The sequence below is a fragment of the Trachemys scripta genome, chromosome 8 (assembly GCF_013100865.1).
Source record: "Trachemys scripta elegans isolate TJP31775 chromosome 8, CAS_Tse_1.0, whole genome shotgun sequence".
In the NCBI taxonomy this organism is placed as follows: Eukaryota; Metazoa; Chordata; order Testudines; family Emydidae; genus Trachemys; species Trachemys scripta.
In genome coordinates this window covers 105,399,338-105,417,400 of record NC_048305.1, presented here as the reverse complement: position 1 = coordinate 105,417,400, position 18,063 = coordinate 105,399,338, and the positions used below count along the sequence as shown (strand labels likewise).

Sequence of the window (18,063 nt, the reverse complement as noted above, 5' to 3'; positions counted from 1 at the left end):
AAAGTTTTGTTAAAATGTAACACTACTTGCCACCTGCCAGCAGTAAAGTGCTAGATACTGGTCACAGATCCTGAACAGCCAGAAGACGACCTCTACAATTCTCAGAGCTACTCTGATTTTACGGCTACTTCCCTCCCACTTGATGGTATTTGCATGCCTCAGGAAAATTAATGTACACCACGCTACATTTGCTAGAAGGCCTCAGCTTTCTTCAGATTACAATTTGTCACAGGAACAAATACATACAAAAATAAATTAGACATGATTAAATTATTTGTTCAGGTGTTAATTTTAAATCTTCAGAATCATAGAACTGGAAGGGACCTCAAGAAGCCATCTAGTCCAGTCCCCTGCACTTGTGGCAGGACTAAGTATTATCTAGACCATCCCTGAGAGGTGTTTGTCTAACCTGCTCTTACAAATCTCCAATGATGGAGACTCCACAACCTCCCTAGGAAAATTATTCCAGTGTTTAACCATCCTGAGAGTTAGGAGGTTTTTCCTGATGTCCAACCTAAATCTCCCTTGCTTCTTATGATATCCCAGATGTTAAGAAAAACAATTTTCTTCCTCCTCCTTGTAACAACCCTTTACATACTTGAAAACTGTTATGTCCCCTCTCAGCCTTCTCTTTTCCAGACTCTTTTCCAAACTGTTATTCTTCTGAAAATATAACAGTTGCTCCCAACCACAGTAGAAGTGTAGGTCCTCTGTACTAAACAGATTTCATGACAAAATATATTTTATTTTTAAGCAGCTTTCATAGTCTGGAAATAGATGTAATTAATTTAGAAAAATCTTCAGTGCTGTCGGAGTCCGAAGGCCTCCATCTAGCCAAAGAACAGATCCAGCACAGGTTGCAGTAGGGTTGCCAGCCATCCAGTTTTCACTCAGACAGTCCGGGTTTCAGTTTGTGTGTCCGAGTGCCATTTGACAAGTCCTGATGTCCAGTTTTTTTAGCCGTGGGGGAAGAGGTGGAGCAGCGGCGGGGCCTCGGGATTCCGGTTACCAGCCATCAGAAAAGTGGCAACCCAAGGCTGCAGTAATGGAAGATTCCGCTTGCACTGCCCCATCCGCGCCCTAGAAAGCAGTGGCCTCTTAAGATAACATAGTTCAACCTCTGTGTCCAGTTCAGTCCTGGACAGCAATCCTGAGAGTGCCAATAAGGACAGAGATTAGAATCAGCCAAGCTGGTGGATTTTGTTAAATGGGACACGTTCACCAGAAAATGGAATGACACCAATTTATTTCACATAAACTAGTGAACAGCCACCAGATGGTAGTTTAGTTTTGGTCACTACTGTCACCCTGGGCTGTATTGGAACTCGTGGCACTAGAGGTAAAGAATATGTATCCTACTACCAATTCCCTTAGCCGTTCACTTCTGCCCATTTCCCAAGCCCTAGAAACTCCTTTAAGCTACGTGACCAGTATTGTTCACAATATTCCAGAAGGGGGAATGACAGGATAACTGGCAAAACTTGGACTCCGAATTTATATACTTATATCACTCAGAACTTATATAGCACTTTATATTTTCAGAGCACTGTTCAAGTATGAACTAATAAACCACAAAACAGCTACTGTATTAAATGAATGCCTGCATGTGTTCACTGCTTCCATGACCAAATCCCATATGTAGCAATTTTATTATGTAGGCTGTTAGTTAAATTTACCTTAGTTCTCACTTGGGCAGTAGCAAACACTATAGTTAAAGTTACATACAACATTTCATCATAGCTCCCCTATTCTGTCTGGTCATAACTCTAAAACATTCTGCTTGGGTCTGAAACATCTAATTTCTTGCCTCAATCCAAAGGTAAAATTTTGTGAAAGACTGAGGATTCTCTCTCCTATTATTTTGAATTACCGGTAACCAAAAACAAGAATTCAGAAATTGCTGAAGAAAGCAAGCACCTCTAAACTTAGCTATTTCTCCATAGGAAGTTTCTCTTGGGTTTTTGTTTGCTTGTTTGTTTTCTGAAGAAGTGTTTAAAACGATAAGCCTCTGGGAGGAAAATGTCATTTCTGAGCATGCTCAGTAGTATCTGCTAAGATTTTAGTAGCGCATAACGAAGTCCGATCACTTTTAGGACACGTTTAGCAGCAGGGAAGGGGCAGTCTCCCTGCTTAGCTTGATCAAAGACCACAAAAGAGACGAGCAATAATGCTTGCGTAATAGGCATGAAGGAGTTTTACTTAAGCGCACAGAGAAAAAAATTCTTAAAACAACTTTGTTGGGTACTGGAGAACATCACAGAGATTGAGAAAACTGTCCATCTCACAGTTTGAAGGTCTTCTCATAAATCTGCGGCATCCTGCAATTTTCTGAAAAGTCTAAGTTTTCATTTTAAAAACATCTCTTTCCCATTGTGAAAAAACAGCTGTTAAAATCTGCTAATGCGCTTCAGCCAAACAGCAGCAAAGGTGTGAACTTATCCTGGCCCTCCTTTACCGCAATCACCTCCAATGAATTCTGAATTTCAAAGCCAATGTGTATATGCATTCAAGAATCATAGGACAGAAAGGGATCTTGAGAAGTCCCTGCACTCATGGCAGGACAAAGTATTATTAGATATTCCTCCCCATTTTAATCATTAATGGAATAATCATATGCATGTTAACCTCTTGAAATGTTTTTTGTGCTCTAACAACTGGCTGAATTCTATAAAAAAATTCACAAATGGTTATGGTGGGCAGATTCCTTTTGGTAAATAATAACACTGGTCTACAATTTTTGAGAAGTCGTCTGCTTCAGAGATAAAATGTGCTATTTATTATGTATTTTGATGGGCTGAAATCAAATATGACAATTAAAACAACTGATTGGCTACTGTTTCTAAGATATTTAAGTTTTTACATTTTAGGTCTATGTATATTGTGTAGATAGAGTTTTAATCATAAATTGTAAACCCAGGTCTTTTCATGGGTTTATGGTTGCTTTACATGATAATATTTCACCTGTCCTGTTTATGTAACACTTTAAAAATCAGCAAAAGGATTATATAAATAAAATTTATTATGAAACTATTATGTACATAGTTTAGTCCTATTCAGTGTCTACTCGGTGCTTCTTGGCTTGTCTCTCGTATTCATTAAATGGAGCATCTCTTGTCACTGTCCAGCAATAGTCTGCAAGCATTGATGGGCTCCATTTGCCCTGATAGCGTTTCTCCATTGTTGCAATGTCCTGGTGAAATCGCTCGCCGTGCTCGTCGCTCACTGCTCCGCAGTTCGGTGGAAAAAAATCTAGATGAGAGTGCAAAAAATGTATCTTTAGTGACATGTTGCAACCAAGGCTTTTGTATGCCTTGAGGAGGTTTTCCACCAACAACCTGTAGTTGTCTGCCTTGTTGTTTCCGAGAAAATTTATTGCCACTAACTGGAAGGCTTTCCATGCCGTCTTTTCCTTGCCACGCAGTGCATGGTCAAATGCAGCATCTGGAAGAAGTTCACGAATCTGAGGACCAACAAAGACACCTTCCTTTATCTTAGCTTCACTTAACCTTGGAAATTTTCCACAGAGGTACTTGAAAGCTGCTTGTGTTTTGTCAATGGCCTTGACAAAGTTCTTCATCAGACCCAGCTTGATGTGTAAGGGTGGTAACAAAATCTTCCTTGATTCAACAAGTGGTAGATGCTGAACACTTTTCCTCCCAGGCTCCAATGACTGTCGGAGTGGCCAATCTTTCTTGATGTAGTGGGAATCTCTTGCACGACTATCCCACTCGCAGAGAAAACAGCAGTACTTTGTGTATCCAGTCTGCAGACCAAGCAAGAGAGCAACAACCTTCAAATCGTCACAAAGCTGCCACTGATGTTGGTCATAGTTTATGCACCTCAAAAGTTGTTTCATGTTGTCATAGGTTTCCTTCATATGGACTGCATGACCAACTGGAATTGATGGCAAAACATTGCCATTATGCAGTAAAACAGCTTTAAGACTCGTCTTCGATGAATCAATGAACAGTCTCCACTCATCTGGATCGTGAACCATGTTGAGGGCTGCCATCACACCATCGATGTTGTTGCAGGCTACAAGATCACCTTCCATGAAGAAGAATGGGACAAGATCCTTTTGACTGTCATGGAACATGGAAACCCTAACATCACCTGCCAGGAGATTCCACTGCTGTAGTCTGGAGCCCAACAGCTCTACCTCACTCTTGGGTAGTTCCAAATCCCTGACAAGGTCATTCAGTTCACCTTGTGTTATGAGGTGTGGTTCAGAGGAGGAGGATGGGAGAAAATGTGGGTCCTGTGACATTGATTGTTCAGGACCAGGAGTTTCATCCTCTTCCTCATCTGACAAGTGAGAATGATTCTGGTGCATCAGGAACCGGCAGTCCTTCTCCGTGGGGTACTGGGCGTATAGCTGATGGAATGTTTGGATAATGTACAGTCCACTTTTTCTTCTTTGACACACCTTTCCCAACTGGAGGCACCATGCGGAAGTAACAATTGCTGGTATGATCTGTTGGCTCTCTCCAAATCATTGGCACTGCAAAAGGCATAGATTTCCTTTTCCTGTTCAACCACTGGCGAAGATTTGTTGCACAAGTGTTGCAGCATATGTGTGAGACCCTCCTCTTGTCCTGATCTCTAATTTTGCAGCCAAAATAAAGGTGATAGGCTTTCTTAACCATAGTGGTTATACTGCGCTTTTGTGATGCAAAAGTCACTTCACCACAAACATAGCAGAAGTTATCTGCACTTTCACACAAGTACGAGGCATCTCTGCTCACTTTGGCTAAACAGAAATGTGTCCCTTTGCAAAATCAAACACTGACAAATAAGAGATCATGACACTGTATGATTTCTAGAGCTGATATAGGGCAATTTGTTCAGCAGAGTGATGTAAGCTTCATTATGCTTGCATCGTCCATGACTTCTAGGAATAACATGATGCAATTCATATCATGTATGACGCAATACCAGCTTCAGATTGCATCATTCATTGTTTTGCCTAAAAAGCAAGTACTGTCCAAACCCAGTCATAGATTTATTCATAGATCCAGTCAAAGATGTATTTTAGTCATTTCTGGTTTAAATTGAGATCCCTTCCCTTTATAACTCACTTATCCTCCGCCATTCCCAAGTCAAGGGTCGTATATACTGACCCAATAGCATATCTTGAAAACTAGAGCCAATCAACAATTTTAAGCATCATTTTTGTTCTCAGTGACCCAGAATTAGTAAAGTTTGACTACATTTATTTCAGAAGCATTTTGGCTGTAGAGCAGTGTAATTAAAGGTGATCTCATACCTTTTTTAAAAAGCAACATACATTTTTGCACAATACAAAGTTACAAAAAAAGCTGCATTGATAGTATTGTGGCTTTTTACACATTTTCATATTAGGCAGTTTTAAATAATTTTTGTCCTGTAAAAAATATTCTAAAAGCACTGAAGCTCATGCAAGATTGCTAAGCAAAAAACTTTTGTTCTATTATTCATATTAAAAAAAAAAAAACTATGGGGAGTTTATCAAGACACTCAATAAAATGTCATAATGAAACAAAATATCCTCTGTTAAAATGCTGTCACTAGGGGGAAAAACAAGTGCATTTCTTGTATACATCATATATGCACAGCACAACAAAATCAGTGTGTGAAAGGAGCAAAACTGAATTATGAGGATTGCTGTGTCTCTCCCACCACCACATGAAATGTGATGCCAGTTTCTTTTTTAAAAACACAGTATCATGTAAAGAAAAAACGGCAACATCTGATGTAGAAACTTATCCTCCAAACAGGACTTCATGTCCAATTTTATTACAATACCTAGTTTAGTAGAAGATACTTTATCATACAAGTTGGTCAACTCCCAACTCTCCCAGGGTGAGTGTTCTGTGCTCCAACTTATTTAAGAAGCCGAGGCCCTAGGACAGGGATGACCAACCTGCGACTCCGGAGCCACATGCGGCTCTTCAGAAGTTAACATGCGGCTCCTTGTATAGGCACCGACTCCGGGCTGGAGTTACAGGCGCCAACTTTCCAATGTGCCGGGGGGTGCTCACTGCTCAACCCCTGGCTCTGCTCCAGGCCCTGCCCCCACTCCACCCCTTCCCGCCCCCTCCCCTGAGCCTGCCGTGCCCTCGCTCCTCCTCCCGCCTCCCTTCCCAGGCCTCCTGCATTCCAGGAAACAGTTGATTGGGAGGTGCGGGCAGGAAGGGGGAGGCACTGATCGGTGGGGCTGCCAGTGGGCAGGAGGCACTAGGAGGAGCTGCTGACATATTACTGTGGCTCTCTGGCAATGTACATTGGTAAATTCTGGCTCCTTCTCAGGCTCAGGTTGGCCACCCCTGCCCTAGGCGTACATTGGTATGAATTATTGAACAAGCTCTTTTCCAATAGATTAAGATATAATACGTAATACACGCTTGGGAAAATCAGGATAGCAATTACAGCAACTGTATTAAAATCATATTACACACAAGGACGGTCATAGTGTAGCAGCTGTACAATGTTCTGCTGCGGAGGAGATCACACCAGTTCAGACTGACTTAGTCCCTTGCTGAGTCAGTAGGAACTGGGAACACCATGGAGGTAGCAAGAGCTCACCTTGGCTCATTCAAAAACACTGCTGAGCTTCAGAGGGCACAAAGTCTAGCCTAGGAGTTCCCAAACTGTGATAGGCATACCCTGGGGGTATACAAGACCTATCTGGGGGGGTACGCAAGAGAAATTGTGTAACGGTGGATTTTATTAATTATTGTATTTATTGCATTTTCATAATGGGCTACAACAGGGGTAGGCAACCTATGGCACGTGTGCCAAAGGCGGCACTCAAGCTAATTTTCAGTGGCACTCACACTGCCAAGGTCCTGGCCACCAGTTCAGGGGGCTCTGCATTTTAATTTAATTTTAAATGAAGCTTCTTAAACATTTTAAAAACCTTATTTACTTTACATACAACAATAGTTTAGTTATATATTATAGACTTATAGAAAGGAGACCTTCTAAAAACGTTAAAATGTATTACTGGCACGCGAATTTATTAAATTTTTAAATTAGAGTGAATAAATGAAGACTTGGCACACCGCTTCTGAAAGGTTACCGACCCCGGGGCTACAAAGAAGAAACTCTGTGGGAATTTGTTATATAAAATACAGGCATTAATTTACTTCAAAACGTAACAATGAGAACACAGATGCACACAGCCCTCACCTCCAATCACCATACAGTGCGGGTTCAGCTGCCCAGCAACTGTCCAGTCTGACTGAGCTCAGAACTGAGTCAGGGTTTTGTTTCAGTTGTATATGTCACCCTATAACTATATCTGTACGTAACAGTGAAATATGGACAGATGGTTAAAGACAGGTAATGTTAAGAAGAGCACAAAAAGTATCAGTGATGAGAAGAGTAAGGATACAAGGGCCGCTGGTAGATCTAGAATAGGGTACGCAGTAAGAAAAGTTTGGGAACATTTGGTCTAGCCTACCTCTGCTGGATGGATGGTGGCCACATCACAGAGCCCAGGAAGGGACAAAGAAAACATTTTGAAAAGGAAGAAATTTGTGATTTGGATGCCCCTCCCACAAACACATGAAAAATAAAGCATAAATGCCAGGTGCCCCAGAGGGAATGAACAGAACAGGGAATCATCCAGTGATCCATCCCCTGTCGCCCATTCCCAGCTTCTGGCAAACGAAGGCTAGGGACACCATCCCTACTAATAGTAATTGATGGACTTATCCTCCATGAACTTATCTACAATGAAACCCTGCTATAACACAATGATTGGGGTCCAAAAAATTCGATCGCGAGAAAAGCGGGGTTGCGGTATAGCGGGGTTACAAACATTTACCATTTCAAGCCGGTCAGTTTCAAGCCGGTCACTTTCTCTTGGGCAGAAAACGACTTGCGTTTGTGTACTGCCCATAACAGTAACTGAAAGGGTGCAGCTCCAGCAACGGGGGCTCTCAGCCATGCAGCGAGAGAGGGAAACACTTGGAGAGAGCAGGGGAGACATGCAAGGGGCAGAGGAAGAGCGAGGAGCAGCTGGGGAGGAGAATGGCTCTTCTCGCCAAAAGGAGAAGCGGGGGTACGGGGGGAAGAGGCAGTGGGGAAGGCTTGGGGCAGCCGGAGCGTTATATCCAAATTCGCGTTATCGCAGGGCACGTTATAGCGGGGTTTCACTGTAGTTATTTTTTGAACCCTGTTATAGTCTTGGCCTTTTGGATACTCTGTTAATGGCCATTTTACATACCTAAATGTTGATTTTTCATCTAATTAAGGGCCCGTGTTTGAAAGTTGGGTGTTAGAAGTCTATTACTGAAATACAATTAAGAAGCCTGATTCTGTAACATTTACAGTAAGTGATCCTATCAAAGCCAGTGGGACTACTTGCATGAGTAACTGCTACTCAACAAAATGTAGAATCTGGCCCCAGGGGAGTACACACAACAAACGGTTCAGTACTGAACATAAACAGTCTTACCTCAGTCAGTGCATGCAGTTGTCCTTGATGTACGCAGACACCCATAAACCTACAAAACACAGAACAAAGGTTTTTTTAAAAATATATAAATAAAAACAACAGAAGTGAAGAGAGGAAGTGGTTCAATGTTCAAGCATTAGAAACAAGCAAGAATCAGTTCAGTGAAAACTGCACATCTCAGGTCAGAACATTTAAAATCCTAGCTTAACAGAAGGGTGAGGGGCTATGGTACAATATTCTGAATGCCCAGTTCAATAGAGCTCAGGAGACAAGACTCAAACTCAAATGGAAAACTACTCATTAAGGGGTAAATTGTCATTTTCTCCAAGCCTTGAGGAAAGGCCAACATATAGCTACATCACCAGGGGAAAGGAAAGGAAAGGGGTCAGAGTTACAATTAATTACCTTGCTTCCCACTTGCTCGGGGAGGGACAGCCAAGCTGAGTAATTGGCTACAAGCCAATACAAATAGCAAATTACTTCCCCTTCTGCACTGGCTACATTGTGCTGGCTGTTATTGAAAGGCATGGGGAGAAGAGAAGCACTTTATGCTCCCATATTCTCCTGCACGGTCACATAGGGCAAGTGAACATTTTACCCTGAATGACTATGTCATCATATGATTTCAAAACACCCAGACTGTAATCAACTACTTAGACTGTAAGCTCTTTGGGGCAAGGACCATCTCTCTGTGGTGTGTTGGTATAGCACCTACCACAATGGGGCCCGTGTCCATGACTGGAGCTCCTAGTATTGGTACTACAGAAGCACCTATCGTCCTTAGTTTTTAAGCACAATGAAGAGAATAGCATGCTAAACATTCAGCCTTAGGTTACAGGAGTGCAATCAGAATCTCACTTCCACACCTCGCCTTCCCACCAGGTTAAGCTCTTTGTGTTCACCACAAAAGGGCAATTTGTGTAGCAGATGTCACCCTGGGTGTGGCAAAATGTGAATGAAGACTAGTAAAGCAGAATGTAATAAATTCAAGGCCTCCCATTAGAAAGTTCATTAAAGCCTGACTTTTTACATACTATATAGACTCCAGAAGTGCACAGTTGATCCCATATCACTGTAATATGAGGTGTTTGCTTCATAATACAACCATTTTCAGTTGTATCATTTACAATTTGATCACTTGGGGGACAAAAACATGTTGACTATTAAGTTGTGTTAATGGCTGACTGAGGAACTCTTCCACACACTCTCAACCCCACCCCACCCAAAAAAAAAGGGTGTGAGCGGAAATGCATGGTTTCAGTAAATATGCCCATTCTGGATGTGACAGAGGAACCTTGTGAAGGTCGATTTGTAGAAATAACGACCTTTTATACCCTAACACTTGTATTTAAAAACAAAATGATGCAAGGGACACGTAGTACTAGTTAAGCTAAGCTGCTTTTGAAGAAATGAATGATCCCCACTGTTCTCTTGTCTAACAGCTGACTGGTAAATTACAGGCAACCCAAGAAAAACAATATAGATAAGGGCCTTTGCATAAGCCGAGCGGTGAAAATCTGTTTTCTGTAAGCAGGAGAAAAAAATGGAACTTGCGCCATAAACTCTGGTTTTCCATCACTCTTGCCCCATAGAATATCTTTCTTTACCATGGGGGAAAAGGTGAAGATGTAAATACTCTCTGGTTCCTAGAATGCCAAACTAGGGTGAGTTCAGAAAGAGATTTTTGGATATCCAGTCTATACAGCTGCTGCGTCTTCTCTCCTACGGGCAATTCCTCACAAGGAAATCTGTACATAGGTCATTCAGATTTACAAACCTTGAAAAGGTCAGAAATACACCCGCTCGAGAAGTAACTGACATCATGCAGCAAACTCTAAAATACATTTGATTATACTAAGGCTATGGAGCTACACCACACAGAATGACAGCTTCATTCACAAAACAACCACGTCTGATACGCAATTCTGGTCTTCCAGGACCTTTAGATCCCGGACTGCAGCGGATACTCCTGCACAAGTTCTGAGAGCTTGAAAATGTATTTTGTCCTTTGTGAAACAAAGGAGACTGAGGATATATTGCTGTTAATAACGTTTATTATTGCAACATTTTTGCTCAGTTAAAAAGGTTGCACCTTGTGGCAAATACGTACACTAACATTTCCATCAACCCCAGATATCTAAAACAAGTTCTAAAGAATCTATACCTCCTTTTCTTTCAAGACAAGAATCAAACGGTTTGTCGTAGGAACATAAGTCTCATGGCTTATGCAATATATCTGACAAAAGAAGCTGGACTCAGATTATCCATTTTAGCTACTTGTATAATGTGGAAGTTAATACAGTACATCTAGGCAGTAGGAACTCTATAGTAAAATTTGTAAAACAGCTTCCAACAGAAGCTCACACACTAACTCACTCAGACCCACATAATCCAGGTAACTACTTTGCTCCTCAAAAAATTACATTTTTTTTTTCTAAACGTGGAACTTCCATCTAAGAATCTTCAAACATTTCACATAAAAGAATGAATTAACCCCACACATCCATGACAGACGAAGGTCTTTTGGAAAAGAATGGGGTTTTAAAATGTATTTAAATCAAGTCTGATGTTAATCCAACGAGATGTCTGTGAAACAAGGTTGTTCTTTGTCGAAGGGAATGGTGAATGGTGACCACAAAGAAAAATAATTGGCCAAAAAGCAGGTAGAATTCAGAAGTTTCAATGGTGTTAGCCTGTTCTGGTGGAATTTGTAAATTTTGTCAGCTAAACTGCTTGGGTCACAGGAGATCTCAATATCAAACCAGCCAATTATTTGATTCCAATTTTCTTATTTAATATATCTTTCCACATCCATTATAGTAAACAATATAGTCTATATCAGAAGGAAAGTAACCTACAGCAGGTTTTCACAAAGGTCTTTGATTTTTAAATACTAAAACCATTAGTAAAATTGAAACAGCCATTTAGGCCTTGGCTACACTGGCGTTGTACAGCGCTGCAACTTGCTGCGCTCAGGGGTGTGAAAATGCCCCCCTCCCCCCGCCCGAGCACAGTGAGTGCAGCGCTGTAAAGTGCCAGTGTGATCAGAGCCTGCAGCGCTGCACGCTCACCCACAGCGCTGCAAGCTACTCCCCTCGGAAAGGTGGAGTACTTACAATGCTGCGAGAGAGGTCTTGCAGTGCTGGCAGCACAACTACACTCGCGCTTCACAGCGCTGCCGTGGCAGTGCTCGGAAGTCCTGTGTGTAGCCAAGGCCTGAGTGGGTATTCACACACCCACATCTAGGCTGAAGAGGAATAGAAAGCAATAAAGGCTAAGTACTAAGATACTGATGTGACAGCTTGTGGTTTTATTAAGAAGAAAAGTTTGAGACCAAAGAATTGCTAATTTTATCTGTTCATTCAGGAGGTATAAAAGCTAAGATAAGATAAGGCCAGTAAGATTTGACAGTGTCTCTATCAGAGAGAAACAAACAGAAAAAGATGCCATGTTCTGCAGCCTACTACTATGAGCACTCAGATACTGCAGGAATAGGCAGCAGTTCAAAACCTAGAAACAAGAACAAAATTAACAACAATGAGAAATACTGGTTTTCTGTCTGGGAAATAAAGATGTTTCTACCCCTTAAATAGAACTGAAACACGGCTCAGTAGCTATGAGCTCATACAAACAGGCTAGATCACAAATACATTTCTAAAACCCCACACTATTAGAAACTGCCCTGCAAGCAAAAAGAAACCAAGACAGTGTTGTTAATATATTTACAAGCAACATAAATTGTATCATTTAATCATTAGGAAAGAATCTAAGTCTTTTAAAAATCTGGAAAACAGATTTAAAGGACAAACAAAACAAACAACATAGCTCCATCAATCCAAATTCCTGGATAACTTGCTCCTGTGTGTGCTGTATCAGGCAACAGTGAGCCTCCAAGCTAACCCAAATACTGCTGAAAAATAATTGTGCTGAAGATAATGTAGGCAGCTGCAATTGAGAAGATACAACTACTTAGTTAGATTTAGAAATTCTTTGCCCCGAGTGAGATTCCATTTCTCTGGACGAGAAGTAGACCTGATTGCTGAGCCATTAAAGATTATTCCTCTTGGTGAGATGCACGGTCTTCAGTGCCGAGAAAGTGGGGGCTTATATAAATATGCTTTTACCATGGCACTGAATATTTTTGGAGGGCAGGATCTGTATGTGACCCTACGCACTCTGTATTCAAACCCTACACATATTACTTCAACGATATTTGTAGAAACCTCATGAGGTATCGTCTGAAAACTAAACATCACATTGGTCATTAATATCATTGTGGAATATAACAATGCCATATGTGAAGTTATTTTTGTCCTCTGATACAATGTTTTAAAGTCTTTATTTGAGCAAAGTAGAAACAGGCCTGCCCAGGTCTTGAATACAAATGAAGCCGGGTGACCAGAAACAATGGAATTGCAATTTATACATGCAGTGAACAGAACCAAAGGTCACAAGGTGGCTGGGGAGTCAGCATGTCTGGATCACAAAGAATTGGGTATTTGTCTAGCCAACCTGGTCACCATCAGAGACAACTGAGGTACATTTACATAAAAAGGTAAAGAAGGCCATCAAGCTAACCGGGGGAAGAAATAATTATCAATGGTAGATGCAGACTGCACCCATGAGGAAGCCTTTCTGCTTCTGGAAGCAGGGCCAATGAATTTTGAGAGAGATGCTTTTCAAAGGTTTACAGGACTATAAAGAGAGGGGCGGTGTTATCTTTTACCTAAGTTGACAAGATGACAACACTTCCTACTTCTGTGGAAGATTGACTCAGAGACAGTCAACCATGCTGAACCAAGAGTAATTGGTGAGAGAAACAAACAAACAATCTTAAACAAAGACTGCCTTGCTAGATTGAAAATACACATCTAAAAGTCTAAAATTTACTTTTATTTGCTTGTGACCATTTCTAGCTTTATTTCTTTTACTTGGTATCACTAAGCCTACATCCCATTAACAAATGTGTTTATTTTAATCTAAACCAACCCAGTGCTGTGTTTAAATTGAAGTAATTGTTAACTCCAATTATTGTGGCAAGCTGCTAGGTGCTGTCTCTTTAAAGCAGCAAACTAACTTCATTATTTCTCTGAGTGGTCCAGGAGAGGACTGGACATTTCAAGGCAGGCAGTTTTGAGGGAAGTTCAGGACTGAGGCTATGTTGGGGTCACTTGGCTAGTAGTAACCAAGACTGGCGGAGAATAGTGTAACAAGCAGGCTGCTAGAGTCAGAATGACTGAACCAGGGCTGCTTACAACACAGACGCTCAGTGCATGTTTGTATGCTGGCTGGGAGTGTCCAGACAAGGGAGCTACAGCAGCAGAGCATTTTAAGGCACCCCAGGTAACAGGGCAGGAGATGACAAACCTTTAACTGGTCTGGATTGCACCCCAAAATGTGACAACAGACACAGGGAAGGACTTCACTAAATCAGAATTAAAAACCTTCCATAGTTAATTGTACTAGATGTAATGCTAAATAAAAATGCATTTTAACAACTTTTTACTGTTGACACTGTAATCCAGATCACATTTTAGTCCAAAGGTAAGTCATCTCACCTAGCCCCTTTTCAACTTCATAAATTTGTATTTATATATGTTATACCAGTATGTGCAAACCATTTTTAAAAGAATTATTTTGATGATCCAGGTTACAGGGGAAAATGAATCTGTTAAATCATTTTCTGACTCCCATCTGTTAATTACAAATCATGGTTCAGCATAAACATATTGAGGGTGCTAAAATAAACAATGCCAGCAGTCAGCCTATTGTAACACACTCAAATCACAAGTTATTCCACTGATGGGTGGGCTTGATGGGGATCAACTGCAGCAAAAGGAACTAGATTGGAATTATATTTCAAGGATGCCGAATTTGTATGTGTAGATGAAAGGAATTCTCCTTCAAGACGGCTCAAACTACACACATACACAGACTTATTTTAGTTTTATTACATTTGCAGACGGTGGGGTTTAATCAATGAGTCAATCTGCCTGCATGTTCGCTGCCAAACAGCAATATTTTAAAGTGCTCCCATGAGAACATTTAAGACATGAGCTAAGACTTTCTGTGTCTAGAACATTTTTATATATAAAGGGCCCTGAAGTACTTATTAAATAAAGAAGCATTTTTCATTCAAACAGTAGTGATATTAAAGACTGAAATTCAATCACATACTGAAAGTGCACTAATCTAAAAGACAGCACAGGAGAGGAAGGACTTGGGTTAACAGACTCCTCCATTAGTGAGCGCTGTAGAACACAGAGCGGGACAAAAGAGCTTTGATCTCACAAGGATCAGAGTCCTGTAGATTGCCTTGGGTTGGAACTCCTGGAGATGATTGCATGTCAATATCAGCAACCAAGATTCCTCTCCTACATTTCTCTTTAAGGCTTACATTGTTCAATAGAAAGAAGAACAGGAGTACTTGTGGCACCTTAGAGACTAACAAATTTATTAGAGCATAAGCTTTCGTGGACTACAGCCCACTTCTTCGGATGCATAGATGGTTTCAAGTAAAGTTATGGTCCAGAAAATGATTATGCAAAAATGGCACCTTCTTACTCAACAGATCTATTCCCAGTGTGTGTTCAGAGTCATGCCTGCTGACTTAATGGCAGAACTAAGTTTATACTGCTTTTTATTTCTGTTAGCTCCACCGTGCCAATATAGCTACAAGAGAAGGTACCAAAATATATTCAAAAATATCCCTTAGAGAGATGGACAAAGTGGCTCCATTTTTGTTTTATTTTTGTGTGCGCGCAGAGATAATCCATAGGGTAGCACTGGCAATTTTTCATTTTCCTCAAAGATACATTTGTGTTGGAGATCCCAAGATTCTATTTTTATAGATTCTCATGTTCAACATGTACATGAGGTTGCCGGGGTGGCAGCAAGGCAGCTTGGGATGCATTATCTCCAATTTAACCCAGATTTAACTTTCCACTTCATCTGACCCAGCTGTGGTAGCTTGCTGGCTGAGGGCAGAGTTTGGGCAGCGGAATCTTTTAATATTGGTGATGATATGAAAGACACAAAGAACACAGCTAGACTACTTATTCCACTCCCAGAGCCAGGGGCAACACATGATTCTAAAACCTTGGATATGGATAGAGATTAATACATATTCACTAAGCCCTGGGAAACAAACTAGAGCATCTTGACATTCTTGTGCCTAAATACTACTTTGAAATAAGAAAGACAAATCCACAGGCATAGCAAAGGATGATGATGGGCTTCACCTTAGCTGCACGCAAACTAGACGCTTGGCAATAAAAGAAAAAAAAATAAATACTCCCCATAAAACCATGAGTTGAAGAAATCCATCAAGTGTTGAGATGCACTTGGGTCTACAAAACTGTAAGTGGCTGTGGGTTAGGAGAAAGAAACTAGCCAGGAATTTCCAGCAATAAGGATGGGACAATACAGCCAGCAGACAAGCAAAAGCAGAATTTCAAACAAATGAAAATTAATTAATATTAGTGATGACAGTGATTTTATCAGTAAAAAAAACAAGTAACTTTATATTAGAATATTTAAGCTAAGTGTGGGTTAACAGGAATGCTTGTGAAAAGAAGCCACCTAATTTAGTGTCAGACAAAGGATAGAACAATAAACATCAATGAGATAAAGAGGTTCCTGGCTACTAACTACACTAGGAAGACATGTTAATGTAGAGAGGAAAGAGATATAATTTTGCAAACCACTTCCTAGAAGAAAGATCCTCCCAACCACACAAAAACCCCCACACAGCATGGCTCTCAAAAGGTTTCAGTCTGCAGAACACAAGGAAGAGGGCCAACTGGTGACGTAGAGATCATAGTTTGAAAACCACTACCATAAAACAATTGATTTTTACAGCATGTCAGAGCTTATAAGAGATGGGGTGACTTATATTTGCCTATTATGTAAGACCAAAGTTCACCTCAGAGTCAAGTGAAGAAGATGCATTAGTTAAAGATTGACCACAGAACAATTAGGTTTGCTATCATGAGAGAGAACACCTTCCCTAGCAATAACAAAGGAAGAGAATTTTAGGGGGCAGATTTAAAAAAAGTAATGAAGAAAAGAGTGTTAAAAGCAAGCTGAAGCACAGAATAGTCTTTAAATCCCTGGAACTGAAAAGTTACATATTCAAAGGACGTAAAATTTACTAGGAAATAATGGTTCTCTTTAAATCCAAATACAAGAATCCCAGAAAGTCATCCCAGAAAACCCTTCAACATAACCATATTATTGTAGAACATTCTCCTAATGACAGGATCTACATCGGATAGTGCTCCAGGCTACTGTTAAATGAGACTTACATGTGTGTTTTTTCCCCTCACCACTATATATTGCAAAAGCAAATGCATGTCAGGTATGAATACATACATGAACAAAAAAAGTTGTACTAAACAGGATTAACAGTCTGTCGGCTCATTTCTTACAACAATGAACTAGAGGCACAGATGGTGTATAGACCTCTGTACAAAAATATATAAATGAAAAGGAGTAAAGTAAAATACATATGTTGAACAGAATAGCACTTCATGTTATTAGTTGGGGGGCAGGGAGGGACAACTTCTTAAAAGGTGGAAATCCTGCCACAATCGTCCTAAGGAGACTGGAAAATACACTGTGCCAGGTAGGGCTCAAGTCTGAAATAAAATTGAAGAGGACGAACACAAAGTATCAATTACCTAAAATAGAAAGAAAAAACAACTGGCATGGAGTAAGTGTGAGAGAGATGAAGAACTGGCAAAGTGAAATACAATTTTTATATTGGTATTTACTGTAGACAATGAAGAAATTCCTATTTCAATGGCACTTTCCAATAGGGAAGATAAAATCAGCAATTTTAATAGACAATGAATTTTTCCCAAGGAGGAAGCCTCAACTCAAGCAATTTGAAAAACTTAAGTGAATTCAACTCTGAAAAAGTGAACACACACAAGAAAACAGGTGAGCTGAATAAGAAGGGGTCATTTTTACATAATCAGAGTTGTATGTCCTTCCCTAAGGTGAGTGGGAGGGAATAAAGATCTATTACTGTCAGCCCTGCAGAACCACTGGGAGAGCAAACTGGATTATCTTCTGGTTCGCACATAATCAACAGAATTATTGTTCCATTTCAGAGCCATCTGTGCAACACCATTGTCTTTAAATTATTCATAAATTCATAGAGTTTAAGGCCAGAAGGCAACATCAGATCATCTAGTCAGACGTCCTATGTCACAGGCCATTTCACCCAGTTACCCCTGTATTAGACCCAATAACTTGTGCTCTCACTAACACCTGTGCAACTCCACCAAAAGCAACAGGGCTACTCAGATGTAACTGAACGCAGCATTTGGCCAACAGATTCTCTACTACCGGTGATGACAAAGCACAGGCCAGAAAAGAAACAGGTTGACTTTCAGAGCAAGTTTGTAGGACTGGCAATTAAAACATTCATCTTTTTTGCAAACTTGATATGGAAAGCACTGAGATACACTGATTGTAAAACAAAGTCACTTGCAAATTGTATTCCAGTGCAACGATCAGCTGCCCAGGAGGACCACACACCTGAGTATTCAGAATGAAATGAAGTGAGGAATATTCTTTATAAAAAGGTTTCAGAGTAGCAGCCGTGTTAGTCT

General features: G+C 40.6%; 1 protein-coding gene across 2 annotated transcripts in view; it reads right to left on the bottom strand.

The window, feature by feature from the left end:
- TESK2 (testis associated actin remodelling kinase 2) overlaps positions 1–18,063 on the bottom strand; it is a 115,131-nt gene that overhangs the window by 58,756 nt on the left and 38,312 nt on the right. For both annotated transcript variants that reach the window (XM_034778167.1, XM_034778168.1), the window contains exon 4: positions 8,444–8,492. In XM_034778167.1, the coding sequence (XP_034634058.1) occupies positions 8,444–8,492 (49 nt within the window). The remainder of the gene's footprint in view (positions 1–8,443; positions 8,493–18,063) is intronic.